General features: G+C 42.0%; 1 protein-coding gene across 2 annotated transcripts in view; it reads right to left on the reverse strand.

Moving 5' to 3' along the window:
* Positions 1-12,079, reverse strand: part of Herc4 (HECT and RLD domain containing E3 ubiquitin ligase 4) — a 53,076-nt gene that overhangs the window by 19,502 nt on the left and 21,495 nt on the right. For both annotated transcript variants that reach the window (XM_076186825.1, XM_076186824.1), the window contains 3 exons: positions 11,695-11,781; positions 9,297-9,464; positions 7,346-7,523 (listed from right to left, as the gene is read on the reverse strand). In XM_076186825.1, the coding sequence (XP_076042940.1) occupies positions 7,346-7,523; positions 9,297-9,464; positions 11,695-11,781 (433 nt within the window). The remainder of the gene's footprint in view (positions 1-7,345; positions 7,524-9,296; positions 9,465-11,694; positions 11,782-12,079) is intronic.

Here is a 12,079-nt window from a genome sequence, read left to right on the forward strand (position 1 = left end):
AGATGTAATACAAGAAAGAGATGGATGGGCTGATTGTGCATTTCTAGACCTGAAAAAAAGCTTTTGATAAGGTGCCATATAAGAAGTTGCTAAAGAAATTAGAAACTGCAGGAGGAATACAGGACAAACTGCTGAAGTGGATGGAAGACTTCTTTCTTGAAAGAAAAATGAGTGGTGATAAGAGGCAAACACTCTAATTAGGATGAAGTGATAAGTGGAGTTCCACAAGGAACAGTTTTGGCCCTAATAATGTTTGCTATATATATTAATGATATGGATAAAGGAATTGAAAGTTATATGAGCTTCTTTGCGGATGATGCAAAATTGTTGAAAAAAGTGAACACTGTAGAAGATTGTGAGTCACTACAAAGTGATCTCAATAAAGTATGGGAATGGAGTAGGAAGTGGGAGATGGAATTCAATATTAAGAAGTGTAGTATAATGGAATTTGGAAGAAGCAAAAAAGAATAGTGGGATCATATAAATTGGGAGAAGAAATTAAAAAAGTAGAAAATGAGAAGGACCTGGGAGTCATTATACTGAATATGTTCCCTGAGAAACATATAAACAACATTTTTTGAGAAACTTATAATTTAACAAGAACAATCAGTGGCATTTACATACCTGGACGAGGAAATGGTGAAGAAAATACTTGTCACTTTGATAAGACCAAGATTGGAGTATGCAGCGACGACGTGGTCACCAAGTGCAAAAAAATGTATAACAAAACTTGAAAGAATACAAAGACCAATTACGAAATTGGCACCTAAACTCTCAGAACTATCATATGAAGACTACCAAAACTTGAGCTACAGACATTAGAGCAAAGAAGAGAGGAGACTTGATAACTATCTATACATACATACATATACCAAGGCTTTTTCCCCCTTACAAGGGAGGTAGCCAAAAAGAAAAAGGCATATAATCATTCCCACCCATTCCATCCGTAAATACACTCCACTCCCCTCCACCCTCCCTCCCATCTTAGCACCTCCCAGATGACGGGTCATCCCTGCACCTTGTACACTGCCCTGGGTCAGAGGCATGAAAGGCATAGAAACTACTGATAGAGAGGATCTAATAAAATGGGATAGTACAAATACAAGAGGACACGAAAAGAAAATCAAGAAAGACAGTTATAGAAGAGACCTGAAAAAGAACAGCTTTCCCCACAGAGTAATAGAAGTTTGGAACAAGTTCGATGAGAAAGTGGTGTGTGCAAAAACAATACATGAATTTAAAAACAGTCTAGATAAAACGAGATACGAAGACGAGACACCACGAGCATAGCTCCCTTTCACTTAAAATACAACTAGGTAAATACATCCTACAACTATACAAATCCATTCATTGCTACTTCCATCTTATCATACCATACCAGACTACTCAGGTCTATAGCAATACATACATACATATACCAAGGCTTTTTTTCCCCTTACCAGGGGGGTAGCCAAAAAGGACAAGGCACAAAAACATTCCCACCCATTTCATCCCCGAAAAACCCCTCCACCCTCCCTCCCATCTTAACACCTCCTAGATGACGGGTCATCCCTGCACCCTGTCCACTGCCCTGGGTCAGAAGCAGTGACGCAGGACACAGCACATCCACAGCAAGGCCGCTTCATTAAATCGGCGACCCCCCCTCTCCGTCCCCCCATATAAAGGAGAGGGCGGGGAGAAATCCCTTCGGGCAATACAGTGAGACAAATTACTTCCACAGCAGCTAAAGTTCTCCTCCTAGACTCTCATATGCCACGACACTTAACTGGAGAAATATACAGAGAGGGGGATCCCTAGTCCTCATTATCTGTCCCATTTAGTTACAGTCTTTGACATGCACAGGAACATCTATCTATTTATATACCTTGGGCACAAACCCACTCCCACCCATTCCATTCCCATCCACCACCCTTGTAGCAATATTCTTCTAACCAACAAAGGAGGAACTTTCAATGGTAACTATCTGTAGCAAACCCTTAATATAATGAGGGGGGGGGGATTTGCTTATTTATAGTGATTTTCAGATATAACAAATTACATTTCCCATCAGAACTACCCAATGATATAATGAACTTGGTTCATTATGTATAATGGAAATCTGCAAAGAATGATGCTGTCAAATATAATGAACACCACATTCCTTCCAAACTACCCAATGCTACTGGTGATACCATCTGAGAAACTTACTATGACTACAGTTTACTTCACAACACGTCCAGTAGAGTACTGTAAAAATACCTTGTAGTACATTACACTTTATTGTTACTATTGAATTTACATATGTATCTATATGTTTTAATGAATGTGACAGCAAAACATAACCTTGGGTACAATTACTTTTTGGTTATAGCATCAGACCCTTCACTCAAAATGGTTCCTTATATTGAGGAGTGTCTGTATCTATACACTATGGGCTTCTTCCCCCTTATTAGGAAGGCAACCAATCAAGGCATACACACACTCCCAACAATTCCTCTCCCATCCACTCCAATCTATTTGATTAAATTTTATATATATCTTTTTATTGTTCATTTATCTTACTTATTCATTTTATTCATTTATTTACTTTCTAAGAGTAACTGAAAAAAATAAAATAAAATACATATATATACCAAGGGCTTTTTCCCCCTTACAAGGGAGGTAGCCAAAATCAAAGGCATAAATCCACCCATTTCATCCCCACATACTCCACTCCCATTCACCACCTCTCCCTGCCTTTTTTCTTGGCTCCTCCAGGATGATGGGCTATCCCTGCATCTTGCCCACTGTCCTGGGTAGGCAATGCAGCAAGACACAGCACATCCACAGGAAAGCCACTTCATTTAATCAGCAACCCCCCTTCTCTGTCCCCTCATGCAGAAAAAGAGAAGACAGGGAGATATCACTTCAGATTGCATCAAAATATCATTCACACATACTCCCTTACCCCCATCCCCTACCCATTCCCTTTCATGCATCACAGAATCATCCATATACAACCATTCTCCACTCACTCCTATCTTCTGTCTTCTCCCTTCCTCAACAGACATTTTCCTTCTTCCCAATGCCCCTTTTACCCCATCTATCCATCTCATCCTCTGCCTACCACACCTTTTTTTACTAATCTTTCTTCACTCATTCTTTCCATGTATATAATGTAAATACATACATACATATACCAAAGGCTTTTCCACCTTATATGGGAGGTACCCAAAAAACAAAGGCATAAAAACCACTCCCACCCATTCCATCCCCTGCATACTCCACTCCCCTACACCCTCTTAACTTGGCACCTCCTGGATGACAGGTCATCCCTGCATCTTGTCCACTGCCCTGGCTCAGAAACAGTGTCACAAGACACAGCACATCCACAGCAAGGCCACTTCATTATATCAGCAATCCCTCCCTCTCTATCCCCTCATGCAGAAAAGGAGATGGGGAGAAGTCCCTTCTGGCTGCGTCAATTTATTTCTCATACATACTCCCTTATCCCCCATCCCCCACCCACTCACCTCATGCATCACAGCATCATCCATACACAACCTTTCTCCATTCACCCCTATCTTCTTTCCTCTCCCGTACTTCCTCAACAGACATTCCCCTGTTTCCCAATGCCCTTTTTACCCCATCCATCTAACTCATCCTAGGTCGACCCCTCATGTTCACTCTTTCCACCTCTGCCTTCCACACCTCTTTTACTAGTCTTTCACATCCACAGCAAGGCCACTTCATTAATTCAGCAACTCCACCTCTCCGTCCCCTCATGAAGAAAAGGAGAAGACAGGGAGAAATCCCTTTGGGCTGTGTCAATTTATTTCTCATACATACTCCCTCACTCCCCATCCCCCACCCACTTCCCCTCATGCATCAAAGTATCATCCATACACAACCTTTCTCCATTCACCCCTATCTTCTGTCCTCTCCCGTACTTCTTCAACAGACATTCCTCTCTTTCCCAATGCTCCTTTTATCCTATCCACCCATCTCATCCTAGGACGCCCCCTCATATTCACTCTTTCCACCTCTGCCTTCCACACCTCTTTAACTAATCTTTCTTCATTCATTCTTTCCAGGTGTCCAAACTATCCTAATACTCTTTCATCAACCCTATCTCCCAACTCCTTTTCCACCCCCATTCTCCTCCTCACCTCCTCATTTCTCACTCTATCTAGCCTAGTAATCCCTATCATACTTCTCAGACACCTCATCTCAAACATATTCAAACTCCTCCTCTTCTTATGTTCCATGTTTCTACCCTGTACAGTGCTGTCAGCACAATCACTCCTTCATACAATTTCCTCTTAGCATCCATTCCCAAATGTCTATTTCTCATTACACTTTTTAATCCACTAAGGCATTTATTCACTTCTCTCAATCTACATTCTACCTCCACCTCCACTCTGTTTCCTGCCACATTTGCACCCAATTATCTAAAACTATCCACTTCCTCTAATTTATTTCCCTTAATACTCACTACCAGTCTGCTGCCACTCTCTCCCCTTGTACATCTCGTCACCTTACTTTTACCCACATTTATCTTCAACTTCCTTCTTTTGCACACCTTCCAAAACTGTCACTAACTTCCTCAATCCCTCCTCTGATCCTGCTACAAGTGCAAAGTCGTCAGCAAACAACAACTGGCTTATCTCCCACTTTTCTCCATTTTCCTCAACCAACTCTAATCCCTGACCCATTACCCTTGTATTTACCTCTCACACACCCCATTCATATATAAATTGAACAGTCAGGGTGACATAACACATCCCTGATGAAGTCCTAACTTTACCTCAAACCAGGGCCCTGACAAGGGGAGGGGCAGGGGGGGGGGGGCAATGCCCCGAGGCGGCACGTTTTTGGAGAGGGCGGCACTTTTGGTGAAATGAAGGTAAAGCAAATTCCCCCTAATGTACTTTTAATGCATGATTTATTTATTATGAGTTGTATGTATGAATGATATGTGTATAAACATTGTTTTGTGAATGAATGTTACATGTGAATCGTGCTAGTGACCATCAGATGTGGAAAGTGGTGGTAGTAGTGGTGGTGTGTGTGTGTGTGGGGGGGGCACTTTTCAACTCACCCCAGGGCAGCACTTTTTGACTCACCCCGGGGCGGCACTCACCCACATTGGGACCCTGCCTCAAACCACTCACTCTCTCCATTTCTACTCCTAACACAAGCTCTACTACGTGCATAAAAACTCTTGACTGCTCTTAACAGCTTTCCTCCTATCCCATATATCTACAATACCACTTACAGTACTTTCCTGTCTACCATCATAAGCCTTTTCCAAATCCATAAAAGCCTAAAATACATCCTTACCTTTTCCTACAGGTTTCTCACATATCTGTCTTACCACAAACATCTGATCTATGCAACCTCTACCTGCCCTAAATCCACACAGTTCCTCACCAATTACTCCCTCTGTTCCTCTCCTAATCCTCTTAATCAAGACCCTCCCATAAGCCTTCCCAACTACACTTAACAAGCTGATCCCTCTGAAACTACTACACTCACACTTGTCCCCTTTTCCCTTGTAAAGTGGAACTATACAGGCACTCCTCCAGTCCTCTGGCACTCTACCCTCTCTTAAACAAACATTAAATAACCTTATCAGCCACTCCATCATCACTGTACCTTTTTTCAGACATTCTGCATGACATCCATCCAACCCAGGTGCCTTACCTGCTCTCATCATCTTAACAGCTGCCTTCACTTCATCTTTCTTTATTTCTCCTCCATTTTTCTCACTCATCACAGTCATTTTCTTTGCACTTCCCACTGCAACTACCTTTCCCTCCCTACCCTCCTTCACATTTAACAACTCCCCAAAATACTCTGCCCATCTTCCTCTTACTGCCTTCTCTTCCATTATCTTCTCCTCTCCATCTGCACCTTTTACCTTTTCTTCTCTACTTGATTTGCTTCCTCTTCCTCTTAATTTCTTTCCAAAACATTTTTTTATTACTTTCAAAATTTTATGTCATACTCTTACCCCTTTTCACTTCTGCTCTCCTCTTTCCTTCCTTTATCTTATGCTTTGCTTCTCTTTACTTTGTACCTCTCATATGATTTCCTCATCCTAATTTGTAACCAATCTATGAAAGCTTGCTTCTTCTCTTCTACACCTTTCTTTGCTTCCTTATCCCACTATTCACTACCCTTCCTTCTATTTCCTCCCATCCTTGTTCCACACACCATCTTTGCACACCTTATGACTCCCTCCTTGAACCATCCCCATTCCTCCACTCCACTCTCAGCTTCTAATACTCCTTCTCCTATTCTTTCTCATTTAAAAAGTTCACTCTAAGTACCTCCCTACCTTCTGTCCTTTTTCTCTTTCACTTATCCTCCACTCTCAACTTACATACATATACCAAAGGCTTTTTCCCCCAACATGGGGGGGGTAGCCTTACTTTCCACCAAAAAATTATCTGATATTACCCTACTTTCTCCCCTTAGCGCATGTACATCCTTAACTCTTCCTACTATACTACTGGTTACCATTATATGGTCCATTAACACTCTATCTACCACCCTTCCATCCACCACCATCTCCCATGTGTACTTATGCTTGACTTTCTTCCGAAACAGACACATCTCCACAATCAACTCTCCACTACAATTTTTTCCTTGAACTCCACACTTCCCAATCACTCCATCTATTGGTTCATTTCCTACCCTAGCATTACCATCTCCCAATACAACTACATTGACATTTCTCCCTCATCCCCTCTATGCACTCATTTAAATCCATTCAAAATAATGTAAATAATAATAAATAAATAAATATAAATATTGTAATAATACATACATACATATACCAAGGCTTTTTCCCCCTTCCAAGGGAGGTAGCCAAAAAGGGAAAGGCATAAAAACACTCCCACCCATTTCATCCCTAAATACACTCCACACCCCTCCCACCCTCCCTCTCATCTGAGCACCTCCTGGATGGCGGGTCATCCCTGCACCCTGCCCACCGCCCTGGGTCAGAAGCAGTGTCGCAAGACACACATATTGTAATAATAGTAATATAAATAATAATAATAACATAAATAATAATAAAATACTATCTATCTATACATCAAGGACTTTTTCCCCCTTACAAGAGAGGTAGCGAAGTCAAAAGGCAAGTACCAACTCCGCCCATTCCGCTCCAATCCACCAAGCTTTCCTCTCATTTTAGTTCTTCATGGATGATGAGTTATCCCTGTCTCCCACATATTGCCCTGGGTCAGAAGCAATGGGTGGGATACAGGGATGACCTGTCATCCAAATAAAACACAAAATAAATAAATATATAAATAAATAAATAAAAATAAATAATAATAATCTGTATAGTTTTTGCCAAGTAAAATCAACTTACCTATGAGGTTATACATTGCATCATTTTCTAGAGGTTCTTCTCTGAACCATATAGTATTTGTCTCACTGAAGTGAACAAACATTCCGTAGTTTGGATTAAGTATCTCTCGAAGGAGTAACAAAAAGAATTCTTTCCTAACACCTCCTGCATCTTCTGCTTCTTCACCTATAAATGTTACCTGCAACCAAAAATAAAAAACATAAACAAAATGAGTTCTAATTATGTGCAACTTAAAACACAAAACATGATTCAGTTTAACGTCCTGAACTCCCCCTTATCAGGAGGCTAGGATGGTGCCCCTTACAGAGGGCTCTGTAGCATGGAATTTAATGAACCACACCCTTAGTCCAACATGCTTGCAGCAGGGTTTGAACAGCAGTTACCATGACCTCCTTTGCAAGAAGCAACACTCTTAACTCGCTCAACCAGCGATCCTTTGTGCAACTAAAAACATAAAACAAAACAAATTTAAGTTTTAACATTTTGTGTGCTGCATTTCACTGCACTACCCTCTGGTATAATGACTGACTGAAACTAATAATGTTCCCAGCAATCAAAACAAAATAAATCATACACATAACAGTTCAAACTTAAATGAAAAAGCAAAACCTTCATAAATTTACATTAACTCCTCCAACTTTGTGACGTGTCATTTTTTTTTTTCTACTTAACCCTACTCCTCCTACTAAAAGCTCATGAGGCAAAAACATTCCCACACTAATATAACACAGACAACAGTACAAAGTTTCTTCCCAGAGACCTGAAGGAGGGTAGGACAGTGCACTACCCTATGCATTATACCCTCTGGTATAATGACTGACTGAAACTAATAATGTTCCCAGCAATCAAAACAAAATAAATCATACACATAACAGTTCAAACTTAAATGAAAAAGCAAAACCTTCATAAATTTACATTAACTCCTCCAACTTTGTGACATGTCATTTTTTTTTTTTTTACTTAACCCTACTCCTACTAAAAGCTCATGAGGCAAAAACATTCCCACACTAATATAACACAGACAACAGTACAAAGTTTCTTCCCAGAGACCTGAGGGAGGGAAGGACAGGACCACTGCTGACCAATACTGCAGCGAGTTTTCAGTCATCAAAACTTAAGGCGACAATCATTATTTACCCTTCCGTATCAAAGACACAAAGATTAGTAAAAGAGATGTGGAAGGCAGAGGTATAGGGAATGAATTTGAGGGCACAACTGAGGATAGGATGAAGGGAGCATTAGGAAAGAGGGGAATGTCTGTTAGCAAGGATGGGAGAAGGTAGGAGATAGGGATGAGTGGCGAGTAGTTGTGTATAGATGATATTGTTATGTAAGGAAGGGAGGGGTGGGGAATGGTGGGGCAGGGGGTGTTTATGTGTTAATGATATTTTGATAGAGCCCAAAGGGATTTTTCCCCGTCTTCTCTTTTCCTGCATGAGGGGATGGAGAGGGGGGTTAGCCGATGAAGTGAAACAGTCTTGCTGTGCATGTAGTGTCTTGCTACATTGCTTCTGACCCAGGGCAGTGGGCAGGATAACAGGGATGAGAGGGAGGAGGGTGTGGTGGAGGGGAGTGGAGTGGGTGGGAGTGGGTACATGCCTTTGACTTGGCTACTTCCCTTATAAGGGGGAAAAAGATCTTGGTATATAGATGGATCAAAAACCACTAACCTTTTATTCTAGCCACCATCTGGCTATCTTATTCACCTCTGTGGAACCCCTTAATTTGTCTATCTATATACCAAGGCTATCTCCCTTGTAAGGGGAAAAAGCCTTGTTATATGTATGTATGTATATACCAAAGGCTTCTTCCTTCTTATATGGGAGATAACAAGCCAAGGGATGCACCCACCTCCCCACCCCTCCCACTCCCATCTGTCATCTATCTGTTTCCCTTTTATTGTAGCTCTTTAACAAGATTACAGTACAAGCTACAAAAGCCAATAACTCACTTTCAATGGTTTTTTAAGATCATGGAAATCTTTGCTCGTAATCTCGGCAAGAGTAGTTCCAACGATATCTTCCCGAGACACAACCAGGTTCAAGAACTGCATGGAGGGGTTGAGCATTACTGAGAGAGGACCAGCTCTCCACACTTCTTCTTGTATTGCTCCTTGCATCTGTTCAAGAAAAGAAAAAAATGTGTGTAAGACACAAAAACATGCTACTTTATGCTTACTTAGTATATAAACACCAAAGGCCCATTTGATTTTATAAAGGGGATGGCCATGTCATTGCACACATCCACTTCATAAGCAAACAAAACCTATACAAAACCCCCCACCTTATAAGCACCTTGGTTATGAAGGGTTGCCCTGTTTCCCATCATATTCATTGGGAACACAATGTGACAACTCCTCCACAGAAGAAAATGACAGCTGGTATAGCCCCACCACCAAACATTGTAATAACCCCACTCCTCATCCACTCAAAAAAATCTATGAAACAGAAGGGAACATCCCTTCAGGCTGTATCATCCTTTCATCAATTCATAACTTCCCTGTGCTGTGTCTTACTGCATAGCCTCCAACCCAGGCAGTGGGCAGGAGATAGGGATGACTCTTCATCCATGAGAAGCTAAGAGGGAAACTAGGGTGGTGGATGGGAGTGGAATGGGTGGGAGTGGGTGTGTGCCTCTGACTTGGCTACCTCTCTTATATGGGGGAAGAAACCCTTGGTATATACATACATATATATACCAAGGCTTTTTCCCCTTTACGAGGGAGGTAGCCAAAAAGGAAAAGGCATAAAATCATTTCCACCCATTCCATCCCTGAAAACACTCCACACCCCTCCACCCTCCCTCCCATCTTAGCACCTCCTAGATGACGGGTCATCCCTGCACCCTGTCCACTGCTCTGGGTCAGAAGCAGTGTCGCAAGACACAGCACATCCACAGCAAGGCCGCTTCATTAAATCGGCGACCCCTCCCTCTCCGTCCCCCCATATAAAGGAGAGGACGGGGAGAAATCCCTTCGGGCTGCGTCAAAATTTTGCTCACACATACTACCTCACCCCCCATCCCCCCGTCCATTCCACCTCATGCATCACAACATCTTCCATATACAACCATTCTCCATTCACCACTGTCTTCTGTCCTCTCCCGTCCTTCCTCAACAGACATTCCCCTCTTCCCCAAAGCCCCCTTCACCCCATCCATCCATCTCATCCTAGGACGTCCCCTCATGTTCACTCCTTCCACATCTGCCTTCCATACCTCCTTTACTAGTCTTTCTTCACTCATTCTTTCCATGTGTCCAAACCATCCTAATACTCTTTCATCAACCCTATCTCCCAACTCCCTTTCCACCCCTGTTCTCCTCCTCACCTCCTCATTTCTCACTCTATCTAGCCTAGTAACCCCCATCATACTTCTCAGACACTTCATCTCAAACACATTCAAGCTCTTTCTCTCTTCCTCTCTTATGTTCCATGTTTCTGCTCCATACAGTGCTGTTGGCACAATCACTCCTTCATACAGTCTCCTCTTAGCATCCATTCCCAAATTTCTATTCCTCATTACACTTTTTAATCCACCAAGGCATTTACTCGCTTCTCTCAATCTACATTCTACCTCCACCTTTACTCCACCTTTTCCTGCCACATTTGCACCCAAGTATCTAAAACTATCCACTTCCTCCAGTTGCTCTCCCTTAATACTCACTTCCAGATTACTGCCACTTTCACCCCTTGTACATCTCATCACCTTACTTTTACCCACATTTATCTTCAGCTTTCTTCTATCACACACTCTCCCAAACTCTGTCACCAACTTCCTCAATCCCTCCTCCGATCCTGCCACAAGCGCAGTGTCGTCCGCAAACAACAGCTGGCTCACCTCCCACTTTTCTCCATTTTCTTTAACCATCTCCAATCCCTGACCCACTACCCTTGCATTTACCTCTCACACTACCCCATCCATGTATAAGTTGAACAGCCAGGGTGACATAACGCATCCTTGACGAAGTCCCACCTTTACCTCAAACCACTCACTCTCTCCATTTCTAATCCTGACACAAGCTCTACTACTCTCATAAAAACTTGGTATATAGTCAGATATAAACTTCCCTACACTCACTCCTTTTTATATAAATAAATTTGATAGCATATAAAAAGTGCCTAATTTGTTCCCAGTCTTGAAGATAAATTGTGCTAAAAGACTAGAACCATTGGATCTACCACCATTTAAAGAAAGAAGGGAAAGAAGTGACATGATGCTGTCTATATATCACTGAACAGAATGGTCAAAGCTGACAGAAAGGATCTCTTGGTTTGAGATGGAAGGAAACCATGAGGTCACAGAAATAAATGGATGATCACATCTGAAGGATGTCAAGAAATCATACTCACCAATCTTGTGGCATCAATCCGTAGAAGTAAAGTCTTTGCTGCAGCATCAAACAGAAAAGGGAACTCACAAAACAAAATCTGCTTCTTCTGTTGAAAAGACCAAAAATAATTAAAGGTTTCTGATAAATAATGGAATAGTACTTCTTGAAAAAGTACACAACACATACACACAAGCCTCAATCCCCTCCAATCTCCGTGGTTGAGTCAAAGTACACATTCACACCAAAAAACTCAAATAGCCTTACTATGACCTCAACACCTTGGGGATGAAGAGTAGCCCCACCCCAACCACTCTGCATGAGTATAATGCAGTGCAGAAAGGCACAGCTCAATCACAGCACAGTCCAACAGACAAAACTGGTTTATCACCAGCACTGCTCCATTC

Source organism: Oratosquilla oratoria, chromosome 6 (genome assembly GCF_046742065.1).
Source record: "Oratosquilla oratoria isolate Oo_2021 chromosome 6, ASM4674206v1, whole genome shotgun sequence".
Lineage (NCBI taxonomy): Eukaryota > Metazoa > Arthropoda > Malacostraca > Stomatopoda > Squillidae > Oratosquilla > Oratosquilla oratoria.